Source organism: Tachysurus fulvidraco, chromosome 14 (assembly GCF_022655615.1).
Source record: "Tachysurus fulvidraco isolate hzauxx_2018 chromosome 14, HZAU_PFXX_2.0, whole genome shotgun sequence".
NCBI lineage: Eukaryota > Metazoa > Chordata > Actinopteri > Siluriformes > Bagridae > Tachysurus > Tachysurus fulvidraco.
This window is the reverse complement of record NC_062531.1, coordinates 21,546,253-21,561,741: the sequence shown is the minus strand read 5'-3', so window position 1 is coordinate 21,561,741 and position 15,489 is coordinate 21,546,253. Positions and strand designations below refer to the sequence as shown.

At 37.9% G+C, this 15,489-nt stretch overlaps 1 protein-coding gene and 1 long non-coding RNA gene across 3 annotated transcripts; one reads left to right on the top strand and one right to left on the bottom strand.

Annotated features, from left to right (window-relative positions):
• Positions 1–464: 464 nt before the first annotated feature.
• Positions 465–15,137, bottom strand: mfsd2al2 (major facilitator superfamily domain containing 2a-like 2). Its single transcript, XM_047799708.1, has 14 exons — positions 14,540–15,137; positions 12,734–12,853; positions 10,099–10,223; positions 9,821–9,953; positions 8,911–8,989; positions 8,598–8,761; positions 6,607–6,697; positions 6,304–6,425; positions 5,693–5,776; positions 4,236–4,319; positions 3,880–3,992; positions 3,369–3,512; positions 2,835–3,011; positions 465–1,948 (listed from the first exon to the last, which is right to left on the bottom strand). Exons 1-14 carry the CDS (start codon positions 14,639–14,641, stop codon positions 1,681–1,683), a joined length of 1,806 nt encoding a protein of 601 aa, XP_047655664.1. The 5' UTR covers positions 14,642–15,137; the 3' UTR covers positions 465–1,680.
• LOC125138490 lies at positions 3,006–8,603 on the top strand. 2 transcript variants are annotated; one of them, XR_007137662.1, is made up of 4 exons: positions 3,006–3,528; positions 4,167–4,237; positions 4,410–5,783; positions 6,233–8,603. It is a non-coding gene; the product is annotated as an uncharacterized LOC125138490 (long non-coding RNA). The 2 variants fall into 2 exon arrangements; XR_007137661.1 differs by having other exon boundaries at positions 6,230–8,603.
• Positions 15,138–15,489: the final 352 nt, after the last annotated feature.

The following is a 15,489-nucleotide window of genomic DNA, read 5'->3' as shown; positions in this document are numbered from 1 at the left end:
CTATCTATCTATCTATCTATCTATCTATCTATCTATCTATCTATCTATCTATCTATCTATCTATCTATCTATCTATGGAAAACAGTTTATAGACACCTGACCTTCACCTATATGTGTATTTTAAAAATCCAATTTCAGATGTATTCCCCCTTTATTGGTATAATAAACTCTGCTCTTCTGGAGAGATTTTTTCTTAAATTTTGAAGCGTGGCTGTGTTGATTTCTGTTCATTCAGCTACAAAAAGATTAGTCTCTGTTTCCCATCCCCATGGTGTTCAGTGGGGGCTGTGTTCTTTCATTTCAACCTTGGCAAACCATGTCTACATGAAACTTGTTTTCAGGTTTGAACCTCTTAGTTCAAGTGAAAGGAATTGTAAAGCTACAGGATGCAATGACATCCTGTACAACTGTGTGCTTCCAGCTTAGTGACAACAGTTTAGGGAAGAATGATTTTCATTTTGTAGATATCTCCACGTCTATTACCAAAACTACTATAGGTGACGTACTATTAAGGCTACACAATTTGTCCTGCTGTCACCCGTGATTTAGGACACAGCCAATTTTCTTTACAGTTGCTTCTGTAATTAAACAAATCTTACCTACCAATACAAAGTGCTGACACTGGACACTCCTTCATAAAGGTTACATGAACATTTCTTTACAGAAAGCTTCCCCATATCAATATTTCCTTTCTTATGTAGCAGCATGTTTTCAATTTGTTTATCATTCACCTACAAATAAATTGGTTGTTGCTTAAGCAATATCGCACAAGCAATAGAGTTTACTTACAGCCGAATCACCGTTGTGTTGATATTCAGTACAATACAACAGTTCTATGAACAGGAAATGAACACAGTGATATTTTAGACAGTTTGAAAAATATTTTGTTTATTTTTGCTCCATCAATGAAAATAGTTCCAAGTGTAGCCTCAGCTGGATACTGGCTACAGCAAGAACAAAATATAGCATTAGGTTCTGTCAGTCAAGAACAGGAGTCTGATGTTACGTTACAGCAGAAAAAGTGACAGTAGATTTTTGATATGCAATGAGAACGGGCGAAATGAGCAACAGAGTGACTGGATGTGTGTGTGTACAGCAATGCAACAAAGTTCAGAAAATTATAACTTTATGCAAATAGGGAGTGACAAATAGTGATTTGTCAGTGATTACCAATGCGAATGAACACAGTACAGCACACACTGCTTCTCCTTCATCTTGTACGATATGATACATATATACCATGGTGAAATGTATATGCAAACCAAATCTTCCTCTAGATTTCATAAGTGAAATGATAGTTGGGCCACTGAAGTTCATTGCTGATGAACTAATAGTGGCAACTTAATAGTACACTGAATGGAGACTTGCAGCATTAAATATGAGCACAGATCACAGGACAGTTTGACTGGTTAAATGATTGCTTGGAAAATTACATGAATGAGCAGGTGTATAGGTGTTCCTAATAAAGTGGCTGTTAAGTGTGTAGACATGTTTTTAAATGTTATATTTATTATTATATTGTATACATTATAATTAAATGCAGGCTTAACATAAATCTGACTGAATTCAACAAACCAAATCCTTTCATACTGATAACCCTGTCTATAGAGCACTGAGCAGAAGCCCAGTCTAATTTTGAACATGATTTCCTCACTTTCCTGTCAACAAATCACTTTTAAATTACACCCATGTAACTACGTCTTTCTTTGAGCATGTCTCATTACTGTACAGTGAAGACTGTCGTGTGCTAATTTGAAATACAGGCATGTTGCTTATTGACCTCCATTTTGGTTTATAAAATGGCCGCTCAGAGGTGCAGTCTAAGCTACTATTTTTATCTGGAAAGCTTGTTGAAGCAAAACCTCCTGGCTGGGAAGTAGATATTGTGCTAGACATGCGTTGTTGTAGTTTGATGTCCTGATTATTTGGAAGCATCTGGGACTTGACCCTGTGTAGACATGAACAGAAAACACTCAGAACCACTAAGAACTTAACTTTTCAGTGTAAATAAAGGCATAGCTACGGACTCAAGTATGCTTAAACAAATACTGCCGATTTTTTTTTATGAAGAAAAAACAAATCCGTCTTCATCACAGCTGTATCACGTGCAAAAACGGACTGGAATTTGGATTCATAAACAGATAAAACAGTCAGATCTATTGGAAATCTATAGGTACTTGTTGAGGCAGTCGCATACGTATATTGTACGTAAGTAAGTATATGTTTACACATATAGTCCCACATATATGTAAAAGTTGCCCTAAAAATGTATAATTTATCCTTTGCAGGATTGTGACTATTTTTACTCAGACGAATCCGTGCTCATTTGTTACCAGTAACCATAATTATTTTTGTAGTGCTCTTGTGTTGGAAAGTCAGTAAGACTTGAGCAGTTTTGGCAGGATTGCTTCTCATGCTCGTCTCACCCTAAGATCTTTATTGTTGAAAGCTGAACTTCACCTTTAAAGATGCCATTCTTTCTGATTTCAAACTGAATGGATATAACTAGCTCTTTAGTCTAAATAAAGGTAGCTGGCAGCATACATTTTTGTATATAGTTGCTAGCTAAATTTAACCTCAATTAAAAATATATTTAATTAATCTACAAGTCATGTAGTTAACTTTCATTATAACTGTACAAGACATGTCTCTGGACATGTATCAACAATTCTGGCTAGCTGTGGTTTTTGTTCTGTTTGTCACAGAGACTATTGTGTACTTGTAGAGCCCTTGATTGTCTAACATCTGTGTGTAGTCTGTAGACAGAACCAGTATTTGAACATTTACATGCCAACCCATTGTGATGAAGCATAGCCATAACACCATTTCATTACCTTGTTTCTTTTTGGTCTTTCTGAAGGCTCAGGTGCTGCATCTCATTGATGGGGTAGAGATAGAAGAAGACCAGACCGACCAGCAATAGGACGATGGGAATCGGTGCCAAAAGCAGGCGTAATGCCAAGATAACTCCTCCGCTGTGGCTGCATGCTCCTGTTTTATAACCTGTCAGGCTTTGAGGAACAGAATGTGAAATGTACTGTTGTAGTGTTTATACTGACACACTCATGCAGACTCATGTAGTTCCCTACTGCTTACAAGGTTTGATATTGTATTTCTTACTAGTTTAATAACTGTGGGGAAAAACTATGTTTCCATTCATTCCTTGTATACGAGGGAGATTATCTGCCTTGCCTTGATCAGAAACTGAGAAACACTAGTACACTTACTTGAGCCTCACCAAATGGAAAAAGAGCCTGACTGTCCCTTTAAACAAGCCTGCTACTGTACTGCTGTGTGTGTGTGTGTGTGTGTGTGTGTGTGTGTGTGTGTGTGTGTGTGTGTGTGTGTGTGTGTGTGTGATGACTCACTGTAGTGTCATGGTGGATATGCCAGCAGAGAGGCCTCCGCCGAGCTTGTTACAGAAGCAGGAGCAGGAGAAAAACAACGGCTCCATCGCCTTGCAGCAAGGGTTTGCAACCATGAACTCATCCACCACGTCTGGCAACATGGACCTCCAGAAACATACACGTGATCCATATTCATAATGATATCATCAGATCATTTATGTTAAGCATGCATTTGTCTCACTGTAGTCTTCAATTACAAGATTACTATTAGATTATTGTTTTGCTAAGATCAGGATGCAAGACCACCAGCTTCAGGTTTTTACCAGCATTAAGAATGCTTCACTGGATGGCTTTAATATCCAATTTTTATTACGTCAATGCAAGATGCATTCAAACAGTTTGACAAAGGCCTGAACAGAAGCACTTAATTGATAATTGAACACAACATTCCAATTTAAAAGTAGCTCACTGCTCTGGTTAAAAGAAACGAATAAAGTCGAGGAATGTTGACTAGATCTTTGGCTATACACACCATGGTAACAAGAGGAGCGTAGCTACACTGGTGCCAACCAGAAGGCACATGATCATGTAGACAGCGAAGTTTTCAGAGACAGACACTAGGACTATCATAACAGGAATAAAAAGCTGTTGAAAAATAATGAGAGTTATTGATGTGGAGACATACTGTATGTCAAGCCAAAAAGGAACGGAAATCTGAAACAGTACAATAAATTAATCAATGTGTAATATAAAATAATAATCAAAATAATTTACAGCAGTAAACAGCAGCATTGTTGTTAACCATTTCTCCTCTTTCAGCATCAATTTGCCTTTCCTGCAATTAAAAAAACTCTTCCATGTCATCAGAACTAAAGAGTTTGAACTCACAGGTAGGCCGATAAAGAGAGTTTTCTTCTTTCCCAACCTCAATAGAATCATCTGCCACAATGGCACTGATACTGTAGCGGAAACCTAGAGACAACAAAAATACAACCACATAACAACATTTACAGTTTATATCAGTTTTATTACAGTTTATTATATTCCACTTATTCTACACAGGGTCAAGCGTGAGTCTGGAGTCTGTCTCAGAGGCTCAGGGCACAAAGAGGGGAACACCATGGATGGATTGCGAAGTGTACACATCATTCAAACACTACAAACAATTTAGAGACACAATGCATGTCTTTAGATTGGGGAGGACACCAGAGTCCTCAGAGGAAACCCCTGTATCATGAGAAGAATGCGAGAATGAAGAGAATCAAGCCCTCAGCTCAAAATATTGATATGTAATTATTTTTATTCTGAAGTAAAATCTTCCACAATTTGCATGGATTTCTGTGATGAAATACACTCAGATAGTCGGGAAATGTTAATGCAGACTTCACTTCATGTAACGGGTCCATCATCTCCTTCACAGTTTGTTTTCCAGACTCTATCCAGTGACTCAGCAGTCACTGTCCATGGCAACTCTTACAGAACCACCACAAAATTTTAGCATTGCAGTTTGCACACACTGACACCATATCTTCTTGTCTGGTCTCATAGCTTATCTCTGGGTAATCATAAATGCTGTTGTAATGTCTGTTTCTCGTCTGTGTAATATGTGTCTACTGTCACTGTCTGATCCTGCTGCAGTTTGTTTGTTGCACTGTATTTTCTGCTGTTTATTGCTGTTAATTCCTGGGAGCACAATCCATAGGCAGATAAATGTTGCTGATGTTCACAACTGTCCTTTATAATATAACTTATGACAGGACAGTTTTTTATTCCTTTGCAAGAACATTTTCATTGTAGGAGCAATTTTTCATTGAGCTTTCTGAGTTTCACTCCCAAAGAAATGGTTTCTGCTTGTAACTTTTTTGGTACACTTTTGTGCTTGGTACATTCCTTAATACAGTATATAACCGCTAAAAAGATCCAGACAATACTTGCTCAGTTCGATATGATGCTGTATTTCCCACTTACTGTATGCAGTTGACAAACTGTTAGCAACAAGCAGACTGCATTCGGGAATTACAGTATACACAAGTGACACATTTGCCTCACACCTCCAGGGTTGGGGTTCAATGCCTTCCGTGTGAAGTTTGCATGTTCTCCCCATTCCTTGGGGGTTTCCTCTGGGTTTCCTCCACCAGTCCAAAGGCATGCACTGTAGGCTGATTGGCATCACTAAATTTCCATAGTATGTTATTGTGTGTGCTGTTCAGCCCTGGGATAGTCTGGCATCCTGTCCAGGGTGTAACCTGGTTTATGGCCAGTGTCACGTTGCATAGGCTCCAGGTTACACGCGACCCAGTATGATAAGCAGTGTGGAAAATGGATGGAAGCTCATTGACACTTACCAATATAGCCAACATGAGATACTGGAACTGAGCTCCCAATCCTGCCACATGGATGCAGAACAAAGCAAAGTTTCCTAAAGCCATCTGAAAGGTGACAGTTCCAATAAAGTGTCAAATGAAAGTTCTTATATGAGGTAATGTTATGTGTAAGGAAATCTGTGTAAGGAAATTCTCACTCTTATTACATGTATTGTGAGGGATGGTGATATTGTCTCTCCTGTCAATCATATAGACCCTAACCAATAAATGGTGTCTAGGAGGTCATTTGTGTGAAAGAGGGTGGCTAGTAATTTCCTGGCTTGTATCTCAAAATACATTAAAATGAGGGGGAAATGTATTGAAATATAGTGATTAAAGATTTGAACAATACTTGATAGCTACTCCTTAGCTATTACTACTGAATCCCATGTGTTTTATTTTGAATAATTTGATGTCATGGCTGTATGCTATAATACTTAAACGCAAACATCAGTAAAACTTCTGCAATGATTTACTTATTAATTATTATGTTATAATCTCATTACTATTGTTATTTAGTAGCATATGCAGCTCCATCCATGGACTACTACACTACTACTACTACTCTGATCTGCTTGTGCAAATGCCCTGACCTGGAAAGCAATAGAGGTGAACAGGAAGCCAAGGACCAGTCGCTGATACGAGACCTGGCCAACCAGTTTCTTCAGATCAGCAAGGCATGACGAGCATCTCTCTATCTCAATATCTGCAGACCCTAAATAAAGCACAGTTTCAGATGGGCAAAACAAGCAGCAATCTTTAATGCAAACAGAAAGTGACTTTGCTGCATGAATATTAAGCTGGTTGTTTTACATGACCACATGAAAGGATGACCTGCGAGACATTGTCAGAGACAGTAAGATGAAATACCTCAGAATTGTGAATAGCACACTAACCACTTTGTTCTCTCACTCCCAGAAAGAGCACCATACAGCAGAGGAAGAAGAGAGCGCACAGGAACAGAGCTGAAGTCATGAAGGCCGCTTGCTGATGAGGAACACACACACTTACTACACACACACATAAATAACCTTCTCAGCAGTCCACCGACTGATATGCAAAATTTGTCCATGCATGTGTGGAAAGAGTGCATCATCGGAGGTGATTGATTCACAGCACATCAGTGATAATGACATGTTGGTACAGCATCTTTGCTGGGGTTTTTGTCACTACAGGGTTGAGATACAGTCCACCAACTAAAAATATCCTTCCTACAGCAGTGTTGACCACAGATAAGGCATGGATAATAAACACTTTGGAGGGAAAAGAAAGCTCTAGTCTCTAGCACTTCTGAATGCTCGATTCTGATTGATTATCTCTAAGCAGTAGCTCTGAGGGCCAGGGTTATATTAATACACTCCTTCTAATATTATTATATTATATTATAATAGACTAATATACTATTATTATTTTTTCTGTAGTAAAAACTCACACAGGGACTTGTATGGCAGATGCTGTTAGAAACAGAGGTGAAACTGTAGGATTTCTAAAACGACAAGTCTAAGGTTGGCTGACTTTGTGGTTATTAACAGTTACAGCAAGCTTAATTTTTAATGCTTAAGTGAAAGAAACAGGAGTCTGTTAAACTAACAAATGTTTAAAGCTGGGAACTGAATAATTTAGTGGAACTACAGTAGCATGGCATTAAATATATTCCTAAGCAGAGAAAATGTACATGTGAGAAATTGCTGTAGTGTGGAGAAATGAAACTCTTTGCAATGCACTTAAAAAAATAAACAGTGACAGAATAGTGGGATGTGAGATGCGTCTCAATCAACTCCCTAGTTCAATAGTCAGAGCACTGATCCGGGAGTCGATCATTTTAAGGGCTGTCTCTCACAATCACAAAATCCTTTCAGTCCACTAGAACATTCGATCCCTAAAAAAAATCAATGCAAAATGAATCATGGCTCACTACGTTCCCTTACTGGAAATGGCATTATTTGAAATTCTATATACAGTTTGTTTAAAAAACAACTCAAGCTAGCATACAATCTTGTTTAAAGTACAATGACAAAACCAGTGATTAAGCTCACAAATTTATATGACAATTAAAATGAAATACTTTGTGTTTGGGTTTTTACATTGATTGATGAGGAAATTAAAACATTGCTGAAAATTGAGTCAACAGTGTCCAGTAGTGTAGTGAGACACTTACCAGTGCCCCAACTCGTGTACGCAATATACTTATTCACAAACTAGGGAGCCGACCGAAACAAAGCTGTGGACTGACACAGGGTTATTTGAAGAGTTGTGGGTTCTCAGCTCCTGAATAATGTGGAATCCAGTCTGAAAGGGGAAACCTCTGGATCTTACATAAAACCGTGTTTTTGGGGGGGATTTTGGAAAATGTGAACCAGAAGGAACCTTAAGGGTTCTTGATTTCACAAGGAGATCTGGGGCAACTACAAATGGAAATAATGGACAGTCACACGTTTCTCCCCAAATACCCAAATCCCACCTACTAACATTGACATTAATTTTCTTGCCATTTTTATTTGCAGCAGGAACATTTAATTTGTATTGAAACAAGACAAGGTCTAGGAACTTGCTGTTAAATCTATAGCTAACTATGAAGTGCGTGTAGATATCTTACTAACGTTGCTACCAGTGAAACCACACCAGGAAACTAGATGATGAGAGTAGAGCAACTTCAGATAAAAAAAATCAAAATAAAACTATCACTCAAATTATATATATAAATATACACTTTGTATATAATTGTATATAAATTTAACATAGAAAAGGATGGGATCTGATACATGCACCAGATGCAACTGCATTATGTGATATCTGACATTAGAAGTTATGCATATAGTCTAGTGATTGAAGTCTATTGTTGCTTTTTGTATGCACTATGGTGCGAGTGTGTGTTCAGTAGTTATACCGTGTTCTGTAGAGAAGCAACGGAGGGAGACGGTGTGGTGAATGTGAGCTCAACATTATTATCCGTGTCCATGCAGGAGTTCTCTCTTTCTGCGTTGTACACTCTCAACACCTGCCCCTGCATCACAGCAGCCAGCAGCATCGACAACACCTCCGCACTCATTCCTGTGAGAGTGAGAGAAAGAGAAAGACAGAGATCCAAGCTGTTAAACTATGGAAATTCACTCTTAACCATTTCATTCCATCTGCTATCAGATATCCATTGGATTGGAAACCCAGCCTAAAACCCAGTACAGTGTCTGAAAAGCTCTTACTGTAAGCCGTAGCTGAATCTCTGTCCCTCTTGCTTCCTCCCAGAAACATATTAAGTGACATATATGGGACATGATAGCACTGCAGAGACAACAGGATGTGATTATATGAACAGTGGTCAAGATGCGAGACTTCAAAGTTTAGATTGCAGATGAGGAATAAAATCAGACTGAACGTATTGTTAGAGGAAAATAATCATTGATTAATTTGTGTGATATGATCAACCAAATTCCTCCAGCCCACTACAGCCTCTTTAGATTTCTCTTTCTTGAAGGCCATTTAAAAAACTACAACTTAGAAGGCAAGCAGGAAACCTCAAAACCCTCCACCCAGAAGAATTTCCTGTCTTTGAAAACTATTATTTTACGTCTGACTGCTACAAAGCACTGATACCGGAGACTCCTTCCAACAAGGTGAAACATCTAAAAGGGCTTTCGCTCTTTTGGAAAGTTTCTCCACTTTGAATATTAATCACATTATTGTTCAGTTCAGTTCAACATATATTACAATCATAAAAAGGCACTCAGAAGGCAACTCCTTTTCATTTTATAGAAATACAATAATATACTAGTCTAGTCATCCAACCATCTATTTTCTGAAGCACTTATCCTACACACAGTCATTGGGAACGTCTATCACAAGGGACAAGGCAGGGGACATTCGGGACAGGGTGACAAGCCATCTCAGGGCACTATCACTCACACATACATTCACAAAATACACATGCCTTTGACTGGGGTAGGAAACATACAAGTTCCACACAAACATACAAATCCTAGAGGTGTGAGGCAAACATGCTTTAGCAGAGAATAAAATATATACAAAAGCCAGACACTTTTTTCTCAATTTATTTATTTTGGTCACTTTCTTTAAAGATACCAAGAATTAAATGTGATGTAGAGAAGGTCATACACTCATTAGAGTCTCGAAGAGACAGCTGATGATGAGGTACCAGGGCACAACAACCGAGGAGCTGTCTGCAGCATGTGGGATGAACCAGAGGAAGACATAAGACAGAATGCTCAGTGGCATGGACAAAACTGACCTAAGGGACACAAGAGACTGTTATAACATGAACACAGCCCAACAATAACATAGATGACAGATCTTCAGCATAGAAGTTTAACTGTTCAGAATGAAAGTCTAACACAGAATTTTGTTGAAAACTCTCCATCTAAATCCCCACCCACCAAGGGAGGAGCTTGCCTACTGGGGTTCGCCCACTCCTGCTCACCAGGTACCCAATGAGAGGGTCGGTTACTGCGTCCCATACCCGAGTGACAAACAAGATCAGAGAGACATAGAATGCCTCCATCTATAAAAAGACACAGATAAAGAGAATAAAGAACAAACACCGAACATTTCAACTACATTTGTCCAGTAAAGTCCAGAATGCAGTGATGTTTAAATTGGAGTCCTTTTACCAGCACCAGTATTTGTACTGTATAATTTTTTCTTTTGATGGAAAGATGGGAAGATGAATACAATTCCTACCCAAATGCTACTGGGAACAACAACTACTGTTTAAATGATTTCTTCTTGTAGTCATGTTTAAAGAGTGATTAGCTGCTTGTACACTTCATGTTTAGCAATTCTATAAAATACCAATAGTAGTAATAATTAAAAAAAAAACTTAAAAAATCTTGGTCATGTGATACAACAGCTAGCACATTTTAGCACATTAATAGGGGAATATTATTAAATTGTAAGTTAACATGCTAGCAAACCTTTAACTTATGCTAGCTAGTTAGCTGATGTTTGCCCACATTTCAATCAGCAATAATTTACCATCAGCAGTCAAAACAATTTGAGCCGCTTACTGTTCTACATCTTTTCACACCACAGAATAAATGTGGATGATTAAGTATTGCACAGGCCCTCAGAGGCTCATAAATGTTTTTGAATCCAGTCTGAGTAAGTAGTTAGACTAAACGAGATAGATACTCCTCTGAGGTTTGAGGAGGTTTGGAAAAGTGAGTATGTGATAGAGAATGTGAATCTTGTACATATTCTCCTGCACAAAATGAAGTGTAAGTTCATTTTAAGTCTATTTAATTTCAGAAAATTTGTGTAAATTACAGTGCAACTAAATTCTTTTCTTTGCATTTTCCAGCTTGTTAGGAAGCTGAGCACAAGGTCTGAGCACAAGGTCAAGTGTCTTTCTCGAAGGTCCCGTAGTGGCAGTTTGGTGGTGCTGGGGATGGAACCCCAACCTTCTGACCAACAACCTAGTATAAGTGTAAGATGTGATATTAAATGTTTATTTACACTAATCATAAAATGATTTATGATTAGAATATATAGTGGAATATTATTACATGATTATGTAAACCAATAAGATCTATCAATGTCTGTCAAAATGTCCGAAAACATTTATTCATTCATTCATTCATTTTCTACCGCTTATCCGAACTTCTCGGGTCACAGGGAGCCTGTGCCTATCTCAGACATCATTGGGCATCAAGGCAGGATACACCCTGGACGGAGTGCCAATCCATCGCAGGGCACACACACTCCGGACAATTTTCCAGAGATGCCCATCAACCTACCATGCATGTCTTTGGACCGGTGGAGGAAACCGGAGTACCCGGAGGAAACCCCCGAGGCACGGGGAAAACATGCAAACTCCACACACACAAGGCGGAGGTGGGAATCAAACCCCCAACCCTGGAGGTGTGAGGCAAACATGCTAACCACTAAGCCACCAAGCCCCCCAACATTTATTCACTCACTCATTTTCTACCGCTTATCCGAACTTCTCGGGTCACGGGGAGCCTGTGCCTATCCCAGGCGTCATCGGGCATCAAGGCAGGATACACCCTGGACGGAGTGCCAACCCATCGCAGGGCACACACACACTCTCATTCACTCACGCAATCACACAATACGGACAATTTTCCAGAGATGCCCATCAACCTACCATGCATGTCTTTGGACCGGGGGAGGAAACCGGAGTACCCGGAGGAAACCCCCGAGGCACGGGGAAAACATGCAAACTCCACACACACAAGGCGGAGGTGGGAATCGAACCCCCAACCCTGGAGGTGTGAGGCGAACGTGCTACCCACTAAGCCACCATGCCCCTCAACATTTATTCAATATTGTCAAAATGTCTAATCCTTGGATTCACTTTCCTCAAACATGTCCTGGTCAGACAAATCTACATCGGGTTTTACTATCATAAATTCAAGGTAGTGATGATGCACAGGGGACCAAAACAATATGACAAGCTTTAAAAAAGCTACAAGGTTTGAAGTGTTACTTGCTCTAAGATGCTTTTCTGCTCACCACGGCTGTAAAGAGTCCACATTTGTGTTACTGTAGGCTTCCTATCAACTATGGACATTTGAGTTAATTCAGTTCCATCAAATTTACTTGTATAGATGTCTGAAAATTGGACATTGATGAGCCTTAATGGAAAAAATGTATTTACAAAATATATGAAACCAGCATATAAATGTTCGATTTGGATTTTATAATGGATATTTCTCCTATGATTAAAAAAAACGAGTTCTTGAATAATCAGTATCAATTTTTTTTTAAAATACTGCTTTAGTGGAAGAGGGAAACCATAGTCCACATATACTCCACACCATTGTTTGACTTCATCACATCACAGCTTTTAGCAGCTGTTCATAAATAATAAATGCAAAACCATTCCAGCGATTTCGGGAAGCAATGAGCTGAAAAACAGTTTTTGGCAACAGACCGTCAGAGAGAATGTAGAATGTTATGAGACAGGAATAAACAAGTGAACATAGAATGGCTTTCGGTTTATAAAACAATGCTAAGAAGGGTCAACGTTTGAGAGGATACTTTTCTTACTTGCACTACATCCAGTAAAAATATCTGGAAGGAGAAGCCCAAAGCAATGTTTGTTGCCTGATATGGAATTCCCCCAACAGCGTAGCACAGCTTTGTGGTCAGAGAGATTCCTGTATGGTTCTATTAAAGAAAAGAGAACATTACAACATCACATATAATGAAGCCTACAGGGTGTGACGGTTTCTTCCATGAAGGATACGTGTAGGGGAGAAACTATACTGTCTTGACTTAATGATAGGAACTTAAAAAAAACAAACCCAGTTCAAGGGGGGCGGTATATATATTTATATATGTATATATCATTCAGAATTCTAGGAAAGCAGAATCATTTCTGGAAAATAAACAATTTTTAATAATAAATCAAACTTGAGGTAAGTAAAAAATTTATTTAAAAAAAATCTATACATCATGACTTTTAAAATAGAGTGGAATCAGCTAAAAGAAAAAACAGAAGCAAATTCCAATATGGCTATACACTAAGTTATTTATGTGTCATAAATTCAGCTAGTGAAAGGATCACAGTAAGTGTTTAAGTGTTGCTATAAGCTGTTCCATCATGTTGATGCTTTAAATTTAAAACCTTTTTTCCCCCGAGTTCAGCTCAGGGAACAGCAAGTTGAATAATGTCCTCTAATCACAGATTGTAATGTCCATTTGTTCCCCAAATGAAGGATGATAAATAAATAGTAATGTTAGCCTATAATGACACACTTGCTCTCACATTCATGAACAATAACAGAACCAGTTCTAAGTATTATAATTCTGCTGGAAATGTAACTCACAGCATGGGATGATAATGATGATGATTCTAATAATAATATAATGTCATAATGAATACTGATTATACAAATATTTATACACAGTATGTCCATGCATGTTGCATGTTTAGGTTGTTAGTCCTTTGCAGGGCACCGTGCACATACTGCCACACCTAGGGGCAATTTAGTGCAGCTAGTCTAGCTACTTAGGGCAAAAATAAAAAAAATGAACGGATGGACGAGAACATGCAAAAACATGTATGTATTATGTACTGATTAACACTTCAGTCTGTCATGTATCCTGTTTAATCTTCAATAAAATACATTCCAACAAATTACACTGGTTTGTTGAAGTTGAACTACCATTTTTTTTATTATTATTATTTTTTTTTACATCTGATTACAATACTAATGCATTTTTTCCTTCACCATACTCAGAAATCTACGGAAGCATATTGCATTCACTTGAGGAAAAAAATCTACTCTGTTTTTCTGAATTAATGACTTAATTATCTCAGAATTATGAGATAATTTTTCATGCATAAAAAGTTTTTTGCTCTGTTTTTCTGAATTAACCACTTAATCGTCTCAAAATTATGAGATAAATTTTTTTCACTCTATTTTTATGAATTAATGAGTTAATTATCTCAGAATTATGAGAATAATCTTAATGAAAAAAATTATTTTGCACTGGTTTTCTGAATTAACAAGATCCCTTAAACTTGAAAGGCGGGACATTTACTTCCATGCAATCCACCTAAAATATAGCTCCTGGCAGGATTTTGAGGGATCTCATTAATTCAGAAAAACAGAACAATTAATTTTTTTTTATGAAAAATGATCTCATAATTCTGAGATAATTAAGTCAGGAAAACAGCAAATACAGTTTATTTCAAGAAAAAAAAATTCTCATAATTTTGAGATAATTAAGTCATTAATTCAGAAAAACAGAGTAGATTTTTTCCCCTCAAGTGAATGCAATACGCTTCCGTAGAAATCACCTAAAATAAAGGTAAAACCCAACTCCCAGTTAGCATGAGGCACTTACATAAGTCTCTCTGTCTTTCTCATCTTGTTCAGTCTCAGTGCTGGAAGAAATCGATTCTTTCCATGACTGCAGCTTATTCAGTACTGCTTCAGCCAGAGTCATACTAGTAACCTTTATTAAATGAAAACTTGTGTCTGATAAACCTTCAGAACTTTCTAGAAGCAGTTACGTTCCATCTCGAGCCAAGACCATACATGGTTTTTCTATACTCTTGGGAGGAGTGAAATTTAAGATCTCACAGTACTTACCTGTTCAACACCTGCTAATCCCTGACACTCTAACCAAAAAAAAAAAAAAAACCCTGACCTGCCATAAGGTTAGATTTACCAAAAGCCAGAAAATCTAATCAAATTCGTCTCACTTGGTCAGATTCTCGATGGAACATAAACACATAGAATCACGGTTTCTTTTAGGTGTTTCTATTTTTGTACTTCTGTCTTGTATGTAGAATAGTACTGTACTGACAGGGACTCAGAAAAGAAAGGACTGGGTGTGTCCCTGTGCCATGTACAAAAGCTCAAACATGAATGCGCCCAATGTACTTTGCTTTTCCTGTCTGTAATAACAGGAAACAAACAAAAAGAAAACTGGGCTTGAATTCCACTACATGCCATTTTCATACCAGTTACACTTAAAGAAATCTCTCCTGTGAAAATTTTCAGTGTTTAAAAAGTGATCGACTGAGCCACAATCATTTGTTTTCCAACCAATATTTGTTCATTTTATTTATTTGAATCATGACAATCCATTTGTCAACATGAATAATCTGTGCATCTGCATTTAAACATCTACACAGTTCACAGGACAAACTGATGATACAATACAGATCTGACTAGAGGACAAATATTATTAAGCAGATCCAGGAACACTAATCCAAATGCTTTTAACCACAGACGAATACTTGAATGCAAAACATATATACTTTTGTTGTTTATACATTACAGAATCTC

What these genes read in the sequence shown, in the direction of transcription:
- mfsd2al2 (XM_047799708.1), bottom strand. Translation starts at nt 14,641, where the DNA reads ATGACTCTGGCTGAAGCAGTACTGAATAAGCTGCAGTCATGGAAAGAA. An exon ending in AGAAAGACAGAGAGACTTAT is followed by an intron (nt 12,854 to 14,539) that starts GTAAGTGCCTCA and finishes TTTCTTTAATAG; the next exon opens with AACCATACAGGAATCTCTCT. An exon ending in CTCTCTTTATCGGCCTACCT is followed by an intron (nt 3,993 to 4,235) that starts GTGAGTTCAAAC and finishes ATTTTTCAACAG; the next exon opens with CTTTTTATTCCTGTTATGAT.